At 50.5% G+C, this 19,757-nt stretch overlaps 1 protein-coding gene across 2 annotated transcripts in view; it reads right to left on the reverse strand.

Annotated features, from left to right (window-relative positions):
* LOC130293477 (nucleobindin-1-like) overlaps positions 1-19,130 on the reverse strand; it is a 42,385-nt gene extending 23,255 nt beyond the window's left edge. The window contains exons 1-3 of one of the 2 annotated variants that reach the window (XM_056542202.1): positions 18,884-19,130; positions 7,831-7,870; positions 2,994-3,111 (exon numbers count right to left, since the gene is read on the reverse strand). In XM_056542202.1, the coding sequence (XP_056398177.1) occupies positions 2,994-3,111; positions 7,831-7,835 (123 nt within the window). In that variant the 5' untranslated portion in view covers positions 7,836-7,870; positions 18,884-19,130. The remainder of the gene's footprint in view (positions 1-2,993; positions 3,112-7,830; positions 7,871-18,883) is intronic. The other variant, XM_056542203.1, reaches the window with a different exon arrangement.
* Positions 19,131-19,757: the final 627 nt, after the last annotated feature.

Raw genomic sequence — 19,757 nt, forward strand, 5'->3', positions numbered from 1 at the left:
TTAGCCGCTAAATACTACAGAGGAAATTCTTTTCTTTTTGGAACACAGAGCTCTCTGCTGCCATCATGACCACAGTGCTCTCTGCTGACATCTCTGTCCATTTTAAGAACTGTCCAGAGTAGGAGAAAATCCCCATAGCAAACATATGCTGCTCTAGACAGTTCCTAAAACGGACAGAGATGTCAGCAGAGAGCAATGTGTTCCAAAAAGAAAAGAATTTCCTCTGTAGTATTCAGCAGCTAATAAGTACTGGAAGGGTTAAGATTTTTTTTTAATAGAAGACATTTAAAAATCTGTTTAACTTTCTGGCACCAGTTGATTTAAAAAATAAATAAAGTTTTCCACCGGAGTACCCCTTTAATAAACCACAGAAAATATCATTACCCAATTCTCTTATCTGGTGGGGTCACCATTCGGGATGCGCTATAAACAAGTCTCCAATATGGCGGGTGACTTATCAACTTATATGACCAATTTTTACAATAAAGACATAGGTGGCGATTCATCAAAACCTGTGGAGGGACAAAGTTGCCCATAGCAACCAATCAGCTCGCTTTCATTTTTCACAGGCCTTGTTAAGAATGTAAGAAGCAATCTGATTGGTTGCTACAGGCAATTGGACAACTTTGCCTCTCCACAGGTTTTGATAAATCTCCCCCATAGTCTATATCCCTTTAGTATGCTCCCCCATTACGCCCCAGTAATTGGGCCCAAACATTTTTTCCGAAGTGTTAAGCTACCGATAATCCCATTAAAGGGGTACTCCACTGGAAAACATTATTTTTTTAAATCAACTGGTGCCAGAAAGTTAAACAGATTTGTAAATGACTTCTATTAAGAAATGTTAATCCTTCCAGTACTTATCAGCTGCTGTTATGATCCACAGTAAGTTGTTTTCTTTTTAAATTTCCTTTCTGTCTGACCACAGTGCTCTCTGCTGATATCTCTGTCCATTTTAGGAACTGTCCAGAGAAGGAGCAAATCCCCATAGAAAACCTCTCCTACTCTGGACAGAGGTGTCAGCAGAGAGCACTGTGGTCAGACAGAAAGGAAATTGAAAAAGAAAAGAACTTCCTGTGGAGCATATAGCAGCTGATAAGTACTGGAAGGATTAAGATTTTTTTTAATAGAAGTCATTTACAAATATCTGTTTAACTTTTTGGCACCAGTTGATTAAAAAAAAAAGAAAAAAAAATGTTTTCCAGTGGAGTACCCCTTTTAGTACGTGGAGTGTGTGGCATCAAACAGACTCTGGCCCTGTTCTAGGAGGAGATGAAATATTTCAGAATCCAAGAAAAAATTTATTTCATGCTCTGATGCTCCTATGAAACCAGCCACTTCCCATTCTATAATCTGCTTATGTTTATGAACAGCAGAGAGAATGTTTTGTCGCAGTGTCTCAGTGATTGGCATACATCGGCTCACAGTTATTAAAGGGGTTATCCAGGAAAAAACTTTTTTATATATAGATCAACTGGCTCCAGAAAGTTAAACAGATTTGTAAATTACTTCTATTAAAAAATCTTAATCCTTTCAGTACTTATGAGCTTCTGAAGTTAAGGTTGTTCTTTTCTGTCTAAGTGCTCTCTGATGACACCTGTCTCGGGAAATGCCCAGTTTAGAAGAGGTTTGCTATGGGGATTTGCTTCTAAACTGGGCATTTCCCGAGACACAGGTCATCAGAGAGCACTTAGACAGAAAAGAACAACCTTAACTTCAGAAGCTCAAAAGTACTGAAAGGATTAAGATTTTTTAATAGAAGTAATTTACTAATCTGTTTAACTTTCTGGAGCCAGTTGATATATAAAAAAAAAAGCTTTTTCCTGGATAACCCCCAGGAGAACTCCGGGATATAACAATTTATCCCCTCTCCTAAGGATAAGGGATAAGTGTCAGATCGCGAGGGTCCAACCAATGGGGCATCCCGCGATCACCCGTATGGGACCCCAGCTCTCTGCATGATAGGGGCATGTCGACCACAGCACAAAGCTGCGACCGACATGCAACCTTCATGCGCTTCGGCTCTCCCATAGACTTGCATGGAGGGGGCGTGTCGGACGCCGCTTTGTTCTATCATGCATAGAGCCGGGGCCCCATACGGGTGATCGCGGGGTGCACCATTGGTTAGACCACTCGCGATCTTACACTTATCCCCTTCCCTTAGGATAAGGGATAAGTTACAAAATCCCAGAGATCTCCTTTAAAGCTATTTTTTTCTGTGAAAACAGCACCACTCCTGTCCACAGGTTGTGAGTAGTATTGCAGCTCAGTACCACTTACTTGAGGCCGAGCTGCAACACCAGACACAACCAGTGGGACGGAGTGGTGGTGTTTTTTGCAAGAAAGAAGCAGTGTTTTTCTAATCCTGAGCAACCCCTTTAACGACTAAGAAACAACAAGTCAGTGATAGATGGTGAGACTTGTCAATGACACAGCATGGGGATCTCCAGCACACCCGGCGCACATCTCTCATCCTCCAGCCACTCCAGACAAACTACACACCAACACCACAACCAAGTCTCCAATATAGTAAAGAGTCCCTGATGGCTGCTGTTTTTCATTTGAGTGTCTATGTCAGTATTTTCCAACCAGTGTGCCTCCAGCTGTTGCAAAACTACAACTCCCAGCATGCCCGGACAGCCGAAGGCTGTCCGGGCATGCTGGGAGTTGTAGTTTTGCAACAGCTGGAGGCACCCTGGTTGGGAAACACTGGTCTATGTTGTCCTTTGTTTCCTCATACCTTCCCCTTCCCTCTGTTTCCTCTCCCCTCTATCCTTTTTATTGCTCCTGATTGTTTCACCATGTTATTCTATGATAGACCACTTAGTGACAGTCGCCTTGCATTTCCTGCTGGCTTTTGCCATAGTTTGTTTTCCATGCCTGTTTAATTTATCTTACTCTGTGTGGGATGGTTGTGTTAAAATTAGAAAGAAAAAAAAAAGAATTATTAAAAAAAAAAAAAAAAAAAAGGAGAGAAGTGCCATGAAACATACTGCAGGTTCTGCTGGAGGCTCGGCTTCTTTCGGTGGGGGGGCTCGGTCTATAGGTACAGCCAGGCTAAGCCCCAGGACGGAGCATAGCAGAAAAATCTGGATCCTCATGGTCGACGTGCTGCAAGGCAAAAATAGAAAAAATATTAAAATGGTAACATATACACAATACACAAGAGGAGCATGGCCAAATTCCCATTACAGCCTATGACATCCATACAAGTAGACGGACTAGCTTGGGATAAACATATAACAGCTGACAGGGAGCCATGGAGAGAAGTGGCAGCTCTGATACCAGTGACGTGACAGCGAGATGTGTTGTCTGAGCTCTACATGTGACATTAGTAATGTCATGGACATATAAACAGCAGAACATAATGTCACAAGCATCACAAATGGTGCAAAGGAGGAGTGGAATCACTGCCTATAGTAACCAGTCCTAATTCCCCTCTTACTGGTTACCATGAGTACCGTATATACTCGAGTATAAGCAGAGTATTTCAGCACTATTTTTGCTGCGGGGACCGTCCGCATTCCGGTGGGGAGGGTGAGCCGGTCTGGGGCATCCATCTTCACCGGGAGGCCCTCTTCTCTGCTCCGGGCTGGCCCTGGACTAGTGACGCTGCACTGAGGCCGCTGGACGTCCCAGTGTTTCGTCGTCAATGCACCGTCACTAGTCCAGGGCCAGCCTGGAGTGGAGAAAAGGTACTTCCGGTGAAGATGGATGCCCCAGACCGGCTCACCCTCCCCACCGGAATGTGGATGGTCCCTGCAGCTACTAGGCAAAAGGACCGAGAGAACTGGGGAGGTGAGCAGACAACGAGGGGGGCCTATATGATGACGGAGGGGGCGGTCTGGAAGATGACAAGGGGGAATTTTGACTGGGAGATTATGACGGGGGGGGCGATGATGGTGACGACCGGGTGGGCGATGATGGTGACAATGGGGGGGGTTATGATGGTGACGACAGGGGGGGGGGGGGGTTATGATGGTGACGACAGGGGTTGATGTATTTCCCACCCTAGGCTTATGCTCGAGTCAATAAGTTTTCTCAGGTTTTTGGGGTGAAATTAGGGGCTTATCTCAAGTATACTTACAGTATATACTCTAGTATATACGGTAACTATTCCATTTTTCCTTTACGTCATATTTGGAACATTGTGTTACGCCTAGCGTTGGTTCAGAATCCTGCATCATTCTCCACCCTCTCAGGCTCTAGACTAGACATGACACGACATGCCACATTCACTATGAGTGTACACGAAGCACAAAATTATTAACATATACTTAAAGAGGTATTCCGGCCAAATACACCTTATCCCCTATCCAAAGGATGTCTGATCGCTGGGGGCCTGCCGCTGGGACCCCCCCCTCGCAATCTCCGTGCAGCACCAGGAGGGGGCATGGCGTGACGTCTCCACAGATATCATCTCTATACACCTGTACCTTTGGCACTTTTAGCATTTTTTGCATATTGCCAAACTTGGCAGCATTGAGGTAGTAGTTGGTAGTATTGTGTTTTAATGTCTAATGAAAGGGCATTCTCTGTATGTTAATAATTGGTATTTTGCCATGAATACATTTCTACCATGTGACTGCTGCCTTATGTTCCTCTTTCTAAGCTTCTATTTTAATTATTATTAACAAGTCCCTATAATAAAATTGAATATCTGCTTATAAGATGGTGAGTGAGCTGTATCTATGAAGGTGTTTAGTTATATAGCAATACAATCTTGATGTAGGGCAGTAATTCTTATAGGTGTGGCTGGAGTGCTAGTAGGAGGATTATCTTAATCTCTTTGTACTCTGAACATGCATGAAATGTCCTAAAATTAAAGTGTCCTAAAATTTAAATCCAGATCCATGGTCTCCACGCTGTTGTGAGCTAGTCATCCCAACATGTTAGGAGTTGTAGTTTTGCAGCAATTCTAAGGGTACGTTGACACTGAGGAATTGGAATAGGTATAAATTTGGTCAGAAAAATTATTAAATTTTTTGCCATTTTCGCTCTTCTGCAGAATTGGCACAGAAATGAAGAGGATTGGAGGAGGAGGAGATGCTGTGGGAGGGAAAATTCTCCTCTTCAAAATTCCTTGCGTAAATTCTGCAAGAAACTCATTTCGTCAGGAATAAAAAATAAATAAATAATGAAAAGGGGTATTCCAGCCAAAAACACACACACACATATATATATTATATATATATATATATTATATATATTATATATATATATATATATATATTATATATATATATATATATCTCAACTGGCTCCAGAAAGTTAAACAGATTTGTAAATTACTTCTATTAAAAAAATCTTAATCCTTTCAGTACTTATGAGCTTCTGAAGTTAAGGTTGTTCTTTTCTGTCTAAGTGCTCTCTGATGACACGTGTCTCAGGAAACGCCCAGTTTAGAAGCAAATCCCCATGGCAAACCTCTTCTAAACTGGGCGTTTCCCGAGACACGTGTCATCAGAGAGCACTTAGACAGAAAAGAACAACATTAACTTCAGAAGCTCATAAGTACTGAAAGGATTAAGATTTTTTAATAGAAGTAATTTACAAATCTGTTTAACTTTCTGGAGCCAGTTGAGATATATAAAAAAGTTTTTGCCTGGATAACCCCTTTAAAATTAAATCATCTTGATTTTAATGGGCTTTTAGCCACGGATTACGCCTGAAGAATAAACATGTTCAATCCTAAAGCGGCATAGAATTCAGCATCGGAATTCCGCTAGCGGAAATTCCTCAGTGTGAATAGGGCAGCCGAAAGTCCATTAAAGGGGTACCAAAATGAACTGGTGCCAAAAAGTTATACAGATTTGTAAATTACTTCCATTAAAAAGTACTTCCATTACTTCCAGTACTTATCAGCTGCTGTATGCTCCACAGGAAGTTTTTTTTTCTTTTTGAATTTATTTTCTGCCTGATCACAGTGCTCTCTGCTGACATCTCTGTCCATGTCAGGAACTGTCATAGCAGGATAGGTTTGCAATGGGGATTTGCTCCTACTCTGGACAGTTCTTGAAACAGACAGAGGTGGCAGTAGAGAGCACTGTGGTCAGACTGGAAATAATTTTCTCTGTAGTATACAACAGCTGATAAGTACGGGAAGAATTACATTTTTTTTTATTTTTTTTATAGAAGTTATTTACAAATCTGTATAACTTTCTGTAGCCAGTTGATGTGAAAAAAATTGTTTTCCACTGGATAACCCCTTTAACGCCAATGGAACTTTTATTTTTCAACTGGCGTGGAATAAGCAGGGGAATTACTCTAGTAAATTCCTCAGTGTGGACATACCCTAAAGCTGCAGGGTCTAGAGCAGTGGTCTCCAAACTGTGGCCCTCCAAATGTTGCAAAACTACAACTCCCAGCATGCCCGGACAGCTGTCCGGGCATGCTGGGAATTGTAGTTTTGCAACACCTGGAGGCTCTTTCGACATAGTAAGATAATATTTGGCACTAAACCCGTTTCACCATCCTTAGCCGCCCCCCTTAGGGCCCTGTGTGACTTGCCGGAGCGTTACGGCTGGGTTCACAACACGTTTTTGCAATACAGTTCCCGTATACGTTTTCTATATGAAAACCGCACAGAACCCTATTGAAAACCGTATGCATTGACTCCCCATTGAAAACCATACGCCAAAAGATGCATCAGGTTGTGTCCGTTTTGCATCCTGTACGGTTTTGTCAGTTTTTTTACCTGTCCCCAAAACCGTAGCCTACCACGGCATTTGGTCCAGGTGGAAAACCGTATTGTAACGTATACTTTTTTTTAAAATGGGAGTCAATGGGAACCGTACAGAACTGTATGTGCGTACGGTTCCATCCGTTTTTCACCATACGGTTTTTGGCCTTGCACAGTTTTTTTCTTGGAATTAAAATCAAACAAGTGAAACTTTATTCCTAATGGAATGAAAAGTTAAAAACTTATACTTTTTTTTCTCAAAAAACGGATGCAACCGGACATCATTTTTCAAACCGTATACGGATTCAAATTTGTACACGTTTTGATACAGTTTGGTCAGGTTTTGAGGATTCCGTTTTTTGTTTTTTTTTAACCAAAAACCTGATGCGGGAACTGTATTGCAAAAACGTGGTGTGAACCCAACCTATAAGACATTCCAGTGCTTGACCTCTGTACGTGAAGAGAAAACTCCAGAACGCCTCATACATTGCCATCAATGATTGTTCTATCTTTGTGGACCACCACTGAACACTATGGGGGAGATTTATCAAAACCTGTTGCCGAGTTGCCCATAGCAACCAATCAGATCGCTTCTTTCACTTTTAAAAAGGCCTGTGAAAAATGAAAGCAGCAATCTGATAGGTTGCTATGGGCAACTCAGCCACTTTTCCTCTGGACAGGTTTTGATAAATCTCCCCTCATATGCGCTGTGTGTAGAAAAACATCGGTGGTTGTGTGTGTAATGGTGTAGACTAGAGATGAGCGAACTTACAGTGAATTCGATTCGTCACGAACTTCTCGGCTCGGCAGTTGATGACTTTTCCTGCATAAATTAGTTCAGCTTTCAGGTGCTCCGGTGGGCTGGAAAAGGTGGATACAGTCCTAGGAAAGAGTCTCCTAGGACTGTATCCCCCTTTTCCAGCCCACCGGAGCACCTGAAAGCTGAAGTAATTTATGCAGGAAAAGTCATCAACTGCCTAGCCGAGAAGTTTGTGACGAATCGAATTTACTGTAAGTTCGCTCATCTCTTGTGTAGACGTGTCCTGCCACATTTCCGTCCTACAATTTGGTTTCAGCGTGTTCTGAAGATAGAATCTGTATATGACTCATACAGTCCATTTCTCAATGAGGTAGTAATGGCTGCTTACCTCATTTGTTCCCAGACTATTAAAGGGGTTGTCTGAGAGTCTATAATAAAAAAAAAAAAAAAGGTTTAATAGCAGGAAAAAAATATGATCAAATGTATAAAAATAATAACCCTCAGGGTGGGATTCGAGCACAGCGTTTATTGACAAACACCACTGGAGTTTTATAAAACTCACAGAAAAGCTGCTGTTTAAAGATGTTTCTAAGTAAGGAAAAATGTAAAATCTTCTAAAAATCAACTCAGTTTGGCAGGTGCAAGTGTCCAGGAGGAGGGGCTGAGCTGCAGCATCACTCTCCTCCCTCCCCCACCCCTCCTCTGGGAACCAAGGCCAAAGTGATTATATGGAACAAAAAAGGATCCCTGAAGGTTCCAGGGCAATAAATCAATATCAACCTTTAATTAAGGGGTAACCCCCTTGCAGGGGAAACCCTTACTAGAACCCCCCCCCCCCACCCTAAAATTAATATCTTTATTGACTTGCTATATTAAAAACTACCCTTGTTAGACACACAGTTTACAATCATCAGCGGTGTCAATGGAGTATTATGGGAGAGTTAGACCTCTCCTAACTACTAGACCTCTGTTAATGCTAGTGCGCTAGTGTATTGTGCACTAATAAATATGCACAATTGCATTAGTATTTCTGTCATTGAGCCCATCGCAAGCCCTTCTCAGAAAGGAGAGAGCCCCCCCAATAAACCAAACCCTTTGCCTCCGGGCCAAAAGGCACCTGCAAGGCTCCAGGTACAATGTCCCGTTTCGCTAAAGCTACTCAGGGACCGAAAGTGCTCCTGGACAAAAAACAAGGCTCTGGGCAAAAACCAAGTTGTCACAAGGAGACAGTAAAACCAGCTTGACACCAAGCAACAGTGCCCGGGGCATGGCAGAGAGGTGAGAACCTGATGGCCACACACACCTCCCCTAGACCTGCAGGAGGGACACCCTGAGGGGCTACTGCACTCTGACCAATCCTAGTGACGAAAAGAACACAAAAAGTGGACACAGTGACAAAAAATAAATAAATAAGTGGATGTGCGCAATATGATACTGCCTGGACATCCGGCCGGATCTATAACAATTCCCCGATCCTAGCCAGAAGGCCGGGATACTAAGGGTGCTTTCACACCACGTTTTCAGCCTATGGCTGCCGGATCCGGCTGTGGAAGGGGAAAACTGTGCGATCCCATTCCCCAGCCTGACCGGTGCTGAAATCCATTGACTTTAATGAGCCAACCGGAGTCATTGTTTGACTCCGGTCAGCTCATTTTCGACCCATATCCGGTTTTCTCACCGCACCTAAAACCGTAGCCTACAGTGCCCAGATACGGGGCAAAAATGAGCTGACCAGAGTGAAACTATGACTCCAGTCGGCTCGTTAAAGTCAATGGATTTCAGCGCCAGTCCGGCTGGGGTAAGGGAGCGCACGATTTCCCCCTTCCGGCAGCCATAGGCTGAAAACGTGGTGTGAAAGCACCCTAAGGGTGAGTGTCCACAAGAGTAAGAGAAAAAGTGTGTGCTATGTGCCATCCTTGGTGGGGCGACGAACTCCCAAGTAAATTCCGGCACCATGGTGTCACCACTCCCAGGGCACTTTTGCACCTCAGCTCTTACTCTAGCCGGACCTTAGGGCCAGATCCAGCAGGAACAGGTCTCACAAGGGACAGCTGCTTCTCTCCACAGCCATCCCTGGTACACCTGCCCCACTGTGTGCTTCCCCATCCTGCCTTGGTGGTCTTCCACACTGCCAACTAACAGGAAAGGTACTACACTTGATCTTAGCCAAAAGGCCAAATGAGTGATCAGTCTGATGAGAGCAGAGACCAGACATCTCCTCTCTTGGAATTGGTGGGGTCTATCTGATATGCCATAAAATTCATGGCAAGACCCCTTGAGGGTAGGGTCACGCGTAGCAGCTAAAATTCTGCTTGCGGATCTTCCACTACAGAATTGTGCAAGAGAAATTTCCGCGAGCGGATTATGTTGCTGCCCATTCAATTTAATGGGTTCCGTTTGTGGATTTTCCGCAGCGGTAAATCCGCAAACAGACTTTCAGCTGTGAGAAACCCGGTCACGCCTGCTGGGGAACGCCTACTTTCTCCTGCCGGGAGCTCATACAATGTGAGAAAGGGGAAAGGTATGATACACAGCTTTTTAAAGCTCGGAATTTTTTTTTTTTTAAGGGCAGTAGGGGTGTAAGGGAGTAGTTGAGGACAGGTACTCTTTGAAGCCTATTTCACATGGACAAAATACAGCCGCATTTATTTATTTATTTTTAGTCCATATTACTGCTGCAAGCCAGACTGTAAAACTTGCCTAAAGTCATATTGCAGTGTCATAATCAGATTCTGACCTCTGGGACCTCCATTAATCCAGGGCATAAAGGGGACCTCCGCTGATCATAAAGTGATGGCATATCTTCATTACGAGATGAGACTACCCCCTTTGAGTCATCTTTTAGATCCATGTGACTTACTAGAATATGTTATTACAAATTTGAAACGCCCTTGACTATTTTTCAGGCAGAACTGCCCTAGAGGGGCCGATGTCACGGCGGGACCTTTGTCTCTAACAATTCTCAGTACAGGTTATATAAGCTCCAGACAGGTGAGAAGAATTAGTGAACCAACAGGTAAGAAGTAGTTAATGAATCGTGATACAGAAGGCGTCCTGAAAACCCAACAAGATCACAGAACGGATGATCATCTCCAATATAAGGCTGTATCCACTCCAAGGACTGAACAGGCTCCAGGGCTTGGAAACCTTTCACCTTAATACTCTTAATAACTGTTCCTACAAGCTTACTGGTTAACCAAGCTTTCAAAATTGTTGGCCTATTGTGACACTTTAAAGTGTACCTGTCGCTTTAAAAAAACTTTTGACAAGTCCGAAGTTTTGATTGGTCAGGGCCTGAATGCTCTGACCCTAACAAAATGTTATAGAGGGAATGTGGACAAAGTGCAGCTGACCAATCCCAAAGACTTACACTGTAAATGTGTCTTACTCCGCACGCTCGTCTCCCATCTTGTTCTAGTTATTAAAAGGCTATAGCAAGTGCCGCAGCCCCATCAATCAGCTGACTGGGGGAGTAACGGGAGCCTGTGGATGAAATACAGTGTTTCCCAACCAGGGTGGCTGGAGCTGTGGCAAAACTACAACCCCCAGCATGCCCGAACAGCCGAAGGCTGTCCGGGCATGCTGGGAGTTGTAGTTTTGCCACAGCTGGAGGCACACTGGTTGTCCCAGAGGCCCACAGCCATTCTGTTCCTGTCCCTTCCGCTCAGTCTGTAATCACCCCCTAAGCAGAAGGAGCAAAACTGTGACGCGGGCCATACCCAGGCTGTCAATCATGATGAGGGGCCGTGGTTACAGCCACAGCAGACAGAACTAGGATAGGGGGGGGGGGGGGGGGGGTACACCTTTCAAAACTGCCTATCCTCACCATCGTTGCCGGCAAGAATGTCTCTCGGGCAAGAAGATTTTACTGTATATTTAGTTAAAAAATCTGATGACAAGAAGAAAAGTTTCATCAAGACATGGCAAATGATGGGAGTTGTAGTTTTGGCTGATAGGGCACGACGCGAGTTGCAGACTTGGCTGCCAGGGCATGACGCGAGTTGCAGACTTGGCTGCCAGGGCATGACGCGAGTTGCAGACTTGGCTGCCAGGGCATGACGCGAGTTGCAGACTTGGCTGCCAGGGCATGACGCGAGTTGCAGACTTGGCTGCCAGGGCATGACGCGAGTTGCAGACTTGGCTGCCAGGGCATGACGCGAGTTGCAGACTTGGCTGCCAGGGCATGACGCGAGTTGCAGACTTGGCTGCCAGGGCATGACGCGAGTTGCAGACTTGGCTGCCAGGGCATGACGCGAGTTGCAGACTTGGCTGCCAGGGCATGACGCGAGTTGCAGACTTGGCTGCCAGGGCATGACGCGAGTTGCAGACTTGGCTGCCAGGGCATGACGCGAGTTGCAGACTTGGCTGCCAGGGCATGACGCGAGTTGCAGACTTGGCTGCCAGGGCATGACGCGAGTTGCAGACTTGGCTGCCAGGGCATGACGCGAGTTGCAGACTTGGCTGCCAGGGCATGACGCGAGTTGCAGACTTGGCTGCCAGGGCATGACGCGAGTTGCAGACTTGGCTGCCAGGGCATGACGCGAGTTGCAGACTTGGCTGCCAGGGCATGACGCGAGTTGCAGACTTGGCTGCCAGGGCATGACGCGAGTTGCAGACTTGGCTGCCAGGGCATGACGCGAGTTGCAGACTTGGCTGCCAGGGCATGACGCGAGTTGCAGACTTGGCTGCCAGGGCATGACGCGAGTTGCAGACTTGGCTGCCAGGGCATGACGCGAGTTGCAGACTTGGCTGCCAGGGCATGACGCGAGTTGCAGACTTGGCTGCCAGGGCATGACGCGAGTTGCAGACTTGGCTGCCAGGGCATGACGCGAGTTGCAGACTTGGCTGCCAGGGCATGACGCGAGTTGCAGACTTGGCTGCCAGGGCATGACGCGAGTTGCAGACTTGGCTGCCAGGGCATGACGCGAGTTGCAGACTTGGCTGCCAGGGCATGACGCGAGTTGCAGACTTGGCTGCCAGGGCATGACGCGAGTTGCAGACTTGGCTGCCAGGGCATGACGCGAGTTGCAGACTTGGCTGCCAGGGCATGACGCGAGTTGCAGACTTGGCTGCCAGGGCATGACGCGAGTTGCAGACTTGGCTGCCAGGGCATGACGCGAGTTGCAGACTTGGCTGCCAGGGCATGACGCGAGTTGCAGACTTGGCTGCCAGGGCATGACGCGAGTTGCAGACTTGGCTGCCAGGGCATGACGCGAGTTGCAGACTTGGCTGCCAGGGCATGACGCGAGTTGCAGACTTGGCTGCCAGGGCATGACGCGAGTTGCAGACTTGGCTGCCAGGGCATGACGCGAGTTGCAGACTTGGCTGCCAGGGCATGACGCGAGTTGCAGACTTGGCTGCCAGGGCATGACGCGAGTTGCAGACTTGGCTGCCAGGGCATGACGCGAGTTGCAGACTTGGCTGCCAGGGCATGACGCGAGTTGCAGACTTGGCTGCCAGGGCATGACGCGAGTTGCAGACTTGGCTGCCAGGGCATGACGCGAGTTGCAGACTTGGCTGCCAGGGCATGACGCGAGTTGCAGACTTGGCTGCCAGGGCATGACGCGAGTTGCAGACTTGGCTGCCAGGGCATGACGCGAGTTGCAGACTTGGCTGCCAGGGCATGACGCGAGTTGCAGACTTGGCTGCCAGGGCATGACGCGAGTTGCAGACTTGGCTGCCAGGGCATGACGCGAGTTGCAGACTTGGCTGCCAGGGCATGACGCGAGTTGCAGACTTGGCTGCCAGGGCATGACGCGAGTTGCAGACTTGGCTGCCAGGGCATGACGCGAGTTGCAGACTTGGCTGCCAGGGCATGACGCGAGTTGCAGACTTGGCTGCCAGGGCATGACGCGAGTTGCAGACTTGGCTGCCAGGGCATGACGCGAGTTGCAGACTTGGCTGCCAGGGCATGACGCGAGTTGCAGACTTGGCTGCCAGGGCATGACGCGAGTTGCAGACTTGGCTGCCAGGGCATGACGCGAGTTGCAGACTTGGCTGCCAGGGCATGACGCGAGTTGCAGACTTGGCTGCCAGGGCATGACGCGAGTTGCAGACTTGGCTGCCAGGGCATGACGCGAGTTGCAGACTTGGCTGCCAGGGCATGACGCGAGTTGCAGACTTGGCTGCCAGGGCATGACGCGAGTTGCAGACTTGGCTGCCAGGGCATGACGCGAGTTGCAGACTTGGCTGCCAGGGCATGACGCGAGTTGCAGACTTGGCTGCCAGGGCATGACGCGAGTTGCAGACTTGGCTGCCAGGGCATGACGCGAGTTGCAGACTTGGCTGCCAGGGCATGACGCGAGTTGCAGACTTGGCTGCCAGGGCATGACGCGAGTTGCAGACTTGGCTGCCAGGGCATGACGCGAGTTGCAGACTTGGCTGCCAGGGCATGACGCGAGTTGCAGACTTGGCTGCCAGGGCATGACGCGAGTTGCAGACTTGGCTGCCAGGGCATGACGCGAGTTGCAGACTTGGCTGCCAGGGCATGACGCGAGTTGCAGACTTGGCTGCCAGGGCATGACGCGAGTTGCAGACTTGGCTGCCAGGGCATGACGCGAGTTGCAGACTTGGCTGCCAGGGCATGACGCGAGTTGCAGACTTGGCTGCCAGGGCATGACGCGAGTTGCAGACTTGGCTGCCAGGGCATGACGCGAGTTGCAGACTTGGCTGCCAGGGCATGACGCGAGTTGCAGACTTGGCTGCCAGGGCATGACGCGAGTTGCAGACTTGGCTGCCAGGGCATGACGCGAGTTGCAGACTTGGCTGCCAGGGCATGACGCGAGTTGCAGACTTGGCTGCCAGGGCATGACGCGAGTTGCAGACTTGGCTGCCAGGGCATGACGCGAGTTGCAGACTTGGCTGCCAGGGCATGACGCGAGTTGCAGACTTGGCTGCCAGGGCATGACGCGAGTTGCAGACTTGGCTGCCAGGGCATGACGCGAGTTGCAGACTTGGCTGCCAGGGCATGACGCGAGTTGCAGACTTGGCTGCCAGGGCATGACGCGAGTTGCAGACTTGGCTGCCAGGGCATGACGCGAGTTGCAGACTTGGCTGCCAGGGCATGACGCGAGTTGCAGACTTGGCTGCCAGGGCATGACGCGAGTTGCAGACTTGGCTGCCAGGGCATGACGCGAGTTGCAGACTTGGCTGCCAGGGCATGACGCGAGTTGCAGACTTGGCTGCCAGGGCATGACGCGAGTTGCAGACTTGGCTGCCAGGGCATGACGCGAGTTGCAGACTTGGCTGCCAGGGCATGACGCGAGTTGCAGACTTGGCTGCCAGGGCATGACGCGAGTTGCAGACTTGGCTGCCAGGGCATGACGCGAGTTGCAGACTTGGCTGCCAGGGCATGACGCGAGTTGCAGACTTGGCTGCCAGGGCATGACGCGAGTTGCAGACTTGGCTGCCAGGGCATGACGCGAGTTGCAGACTTGGCTGCCAGGGCATGACGCGAGTTGCAGACTTGGCTGCCAGGGCATGACGCGAGTTGCAGACTTGGCTGCCAGGGCATGACGCGAGTTGCAGACTTGGCTGCCAGGGCATGACGCGAGTTGCAGACTTGGCTGCCAGGGCATGACGCGAGTTGCAGACTTGGCTGCCAGGGCATGACGCGAGTTGCAGACTTGGCTGCCAGGGCATGACGCGAGTTGCAGACTTGGCTGCCAGGGCATGACGCGAGTTGCAGACTTGGCTGCCAGGGCATGACGCGAGTTGCAGACTTGGCTGCCAGGGCATGACGCGAGTTGCAGACTTGGCTGCCAGGGCATGACGCGAGTTGCAGACTTGGCTGCCAGGGCATGACGCGAGTTGCAGACTTGGCTGCCAGGGCATGACGCGAGTTGCAGACTTGGCTGCCAGGGCATGACGCGAGTTGCAGACTTGGCTGCCAGGGCATGACGCGAGTTGCAGACTTGGCTGCCAGGGCATGACGCGAGTTGCAGACTTGGCTGCCAGGGCATGACGCGAGTTGCAGACTTGGCTGCCAGGGCATGACGCGAGTTGCAGACTTGGCTGCCAGGGCATGACGCGAGTTGCAGACTTGGCTGCCAGGGCATGACGCGAGTTGCAGACTTGGCTGCCAGGGCATGACGCGAGTTGCAGACTTGGCTGCCAGGGCATGACGCGAGTTGCAGACTTGGCTGCCAGGGCATGACGGCGAGTTGCAGACTTGGCTGCCAGGGCATGAGGCGAGTTGCAGACTTGGCTGCCAGGGCATGAGGCGAGTTGCAGACTTGGCTGCCAGGGCATGAGGCGAGTTGCAGACTTGGCTGCCAGGGCATGAGGCGAGTTGCAGACTTGGCTGCCAGGGCATGAGGCGAGTTGCAGACTTGGCTGCCAGGGCATGAGGCGAGTTGCAGACTTGGCTGCCAGGGCATGAGGCGAGTTGCAGACTTGGCTGCCAGGGCATGAGGCGAGTTGCAGACTTGGCTGCCAGGGCATGAGGCGAGTTGCAGACTTGGCTGCCAGGGCATGAGGCGAGTTGCAGACTTGGCTGCCAGGGCATGAGGCGAGTTGCAGACTTGGCTGCCAGGGCATGAGGCGAGTTGCAGACTTGGCTGCCAGGGCATGAGGCGAGTTGCAGACTTGGCTGCCAGGGCATGAGGCGAGTTGCAGACTTGGCTGCCAGGGCATGAGGCGAGTTGCAGACTTGGCTGCCAGGGCATGAGGCGAGTTGCAGACTTGGCTGCCAGGGCATGAGGCGAGTTGCAGACTTGGCTGCCAGGGCATGAGGCGAGTTGCAGACTTGGCTGCCAGGGCATGAGGCGAGTTGCAGACTTGGCTGCCAGGGCATGAGGCGAGTTGCAGACTTGGCTGCCAGGGCATGAGGCGAGTTGCAGACTTGGCTGCCAGGGCATGAGGCGAGTTGCAGACTTGGCTGCCAGGGCATGAGGCGAGTTGCAGACTTGGCTGCCAGGGCATGAGGCGAGTTGCAGACTTGGCTGCCAGGGCATGAGGCGAGTTGCAGACTTGGCTGCCAGGGCATGAGGCGAGTTGCAGACTTGGCTGCCAGGGCATGAGGCGAGTTGCAGACTTGGCTGCCAGGGCATGAGGCGAGTTGCAGACTTGGCTGCCAGGGCATGAGGCGAGTTGCAGACTTGGCTGCCAGGGCATGAGGCGAGTTGCAGACTTGGCTGCCAGGGCATGAGGCGAGTTGCAGACTTGGCTGCCAGGGCATGAGGCGAGTTGCAGACTTGGCTGCCAGGGCATGACGGGAGTTGCAGACTTGGCTGCCAGGGCATGACGGGAGTTGCAGACTTGGCTGCCAGGGCATGACGGGAGTTGCAGACTTGGCTGCCAGGGCATGACGGGAGTTGCAGACTTGGCTGCCAGGGCATGACGGGAGTTGCAGACTTGGCTGCCAGGGCATGACGGGAGTTGCAGACTTGGCTGCCAGGGCATGACGGGAGTTGCAGACTTGGCTGCCAGGGCATGACGGGAGTTGCAGACTTGGCTGCCAGGGCATGACGGGAGTTGCAGACTTGGCTGCCAGGGCATGACGGGAGTTGCAGACTTGGCTGCCAGGGCATGACGGGAGTTGCAGACTTGGCTGCCAGGGCATGACGGGAGTTGCAGACTTGGCTGCCAGGGCATGACGGGAGTTGCAGACTTGGCTGCCAGGGCATGACGGGAGTTGCAGACTTGGCTGCCAGGGCATGACGGGAGTTGCAGACTTGGCTGCCAGGGCATGACGGGAGTTGCAGACTTGGCTGCCAGGGCATGACGGGAGTTGCAGACTTGGCTGCCAGGGCATGACGGGAGTTGCAGACTTGGCTGCCAGGGCATGACGGGAGTTGCAGACTTGGCTGCCAGGGCATGACGGGAGTTGCAGACTTGGCTGCCAGGGCATGACGGGAGTTGCAGACTTGGCTGCCAGGGCATGACGGGAGTTGCAGACTTGGCTGCCAGGGCATGACGGGAGTTGCAGACTTGGCTGCCAGGGCATGACGGGAGTTGCAGACTTGGCTGCCAGGGCATGACGGGAGTTGCAGACTTGGCTGCCAGGGCATGACGGGAGTTGCAGACTTGGCTGCCAGGGCATGACGGGAGTTGCAGACTTGGCTGCCAGGGCATGACGGGAGTTGCAGACTTGGCTGCCAGGGCATGACGGGAGTTGCAGACTTGGCTGCCAGGGCATGACGGGAGTTGCAGACTTGGCTGCCAGGGCATGACGGGAGTTGCAGACTTGGCTGCCAGGGCATGACGGGAGTTGCAGACTTGGCTGCCAGGGCATGACGGGAGTTGCAGACTTGGCTGCCAGGGCATGACGGGAGTTGCAGACTTGGCTGCCAGGGCATGACGGGAGTTGCAGACTTGGCTGCCAGGGCATGACGGGAGTTGCAGACTTGGCTGCCAGGGCATGACGGGAGTTGCAGACTTGGCTGCCAGGGCATGACGGGAGTTGCAGACTTGGCTGCCAGGGCATGACGGGAGTTGCAGACTTGGCTGCCAGGGCATGACGGGAGTTGCAGACTTGGCTGCCAGGGCATGACGGGAGTTGCAGACTTGGCTGCCAGGGCATGACGGGAGTTGCAGACTTGGCTGCCAGGGCATGACGGGAGTTGCAGACTTGGCTGCCAGGGCATGACGGGAGTTGCAGACTTGGCTGCCAGGGCATGACGGGAGTTGCAGACTTGGCTGCCAGGGCATGACGGGAGTTGCAGACTTGGCTGCCAGGGCATGACGGGAGTTGCAGACTTGGCTGCCAGGGCATGACGGGAGTTGCAGACTTGGCTGCCAGGGCATGACGGGAGTTGCAGACTTGGCTGCCAGGGCATGACGGGAGTTGCAGACTTGGCTGCCAGGGCATGACGGGAGTTGCAGACTTGGCTGCCAGGGCATGACGGGAGTTGCAGACTTGCAGCCACTGGTCAGGCACAGGTTGCGAGGACGCTGCTCTAGGCCAAGATGGAAGAGCACAAGACAATGCACTGTGTAACACAGGATGTGCACTATGTGACTCAGGATCTCATCCTCCACACTGTGGATTTGCCAGATGACTGAATGGACCCAAAAAAATCATTCCCTGTCATGGAAATCTCCCCGTATGACCAGTGGAACAATGCCTTATTATGGGATATGGGCACAGGCGCATCTAGGGAGCACCGCAGACAGTGATCATCAGGGGGAATGGAAGGAGATCACCCCCCCAACAATATCAATGATGATTTGCTTTTGAGACTTTTATGAATAAAGTTATTTAAAGCATTCCCATGATGTCATACTTTGTAACACGACATCACATCAGCCATATAACAGTACATCATATACACTGCTGTCATACTGTATATCGCGATGCTCATTGTCATGACACTCACCCCTCCCCCACCACATCAGATCCCATTCAAACCCTGACAAGTGACGTGTCCTGTGTCACCATTGTGAGTCCTGTCACCCTCCCCCCCGTCATCACACGGCAGCGTCCCCACAAATACACATACCTCTCACAGAGCTCTCTGCCCGGTGTCTCAGCAGGTGAAGCGCAGTCCCTGCCTGTGATGAGATCTACACAGGTTCCACGACACCCTTCCGGCTAGTGACGTCCCTAGGACAGAACACCAGCCCACCAGAAACATGGCGAATGCGGCGCGGACCTATGACGATTACCGTGCAGGACGCTAACCCACCAAAAACATGGCGCGGTGTCGCGCATTAATGACGCTGCATCCCCCAAGCGAGCGTTACCACAGAAACAGCTTTGAACGGAAAGCCCATGAGAACAAACCTATTGTACACGCGTTCTGTTTTCAGTCTGCGTTTTCTTATTTTATCTTCTTTATTTAAGTAATTTGCTGTGGGGAAAAAAAAGCAAAGTAAATAAAAAAATAAAAAGTGCTTAGTAGTGACACACTGAAAGCTGCTGCTATGACATAGAAAATAAAGATTCAGGGGGAGATTTTAAACTTGTGTAGAAGATAGGGTTGCCACTAGAGATGAGTGAACTTAGAGTAAATTTGATTTGTCACGAACTTCTCAGCTCGGCGGTTGCTGACTTTTCCTGCATGAATGAGTTTAGCTTTCCGGTGCTCCGGTGGGCTGGAAAAGGTGGATACAGTCCTAGGAAAGAGTCTCCTAGGACTGTATCCACCTTTTCCAGCCCACGGGAGCACCTGAAAGCTGAACTAATTTATGCAGGATAAGTCATCAACTGCCGAGCCGAGAAGTTTGTGACGAATCGAATTTACTGTAAGTTCGCTCATCTCTAGTTTTTAACAATATCATTTTTGTTTTGATGTTTCTTTTTGATCGCTTTTTTTTACATTAAATTCACAGTTAGTTACTAACTACAACTCCCAGCATGTCCTGATACAGCCT

Source organism: Hyla sarda, chromosome 10 (assembly GCF_029499605.1).
Source record: "Hyla sarda isolate aHylSar1 chromosome 10, aHylSar1.hap1, whole genome shotgun sequence".
Lineage (NCBI taxonomy): Eukaryota > Metazoa > Chordata > Amphibia > Anura > Hylidae > Hyla > Hyla sarda.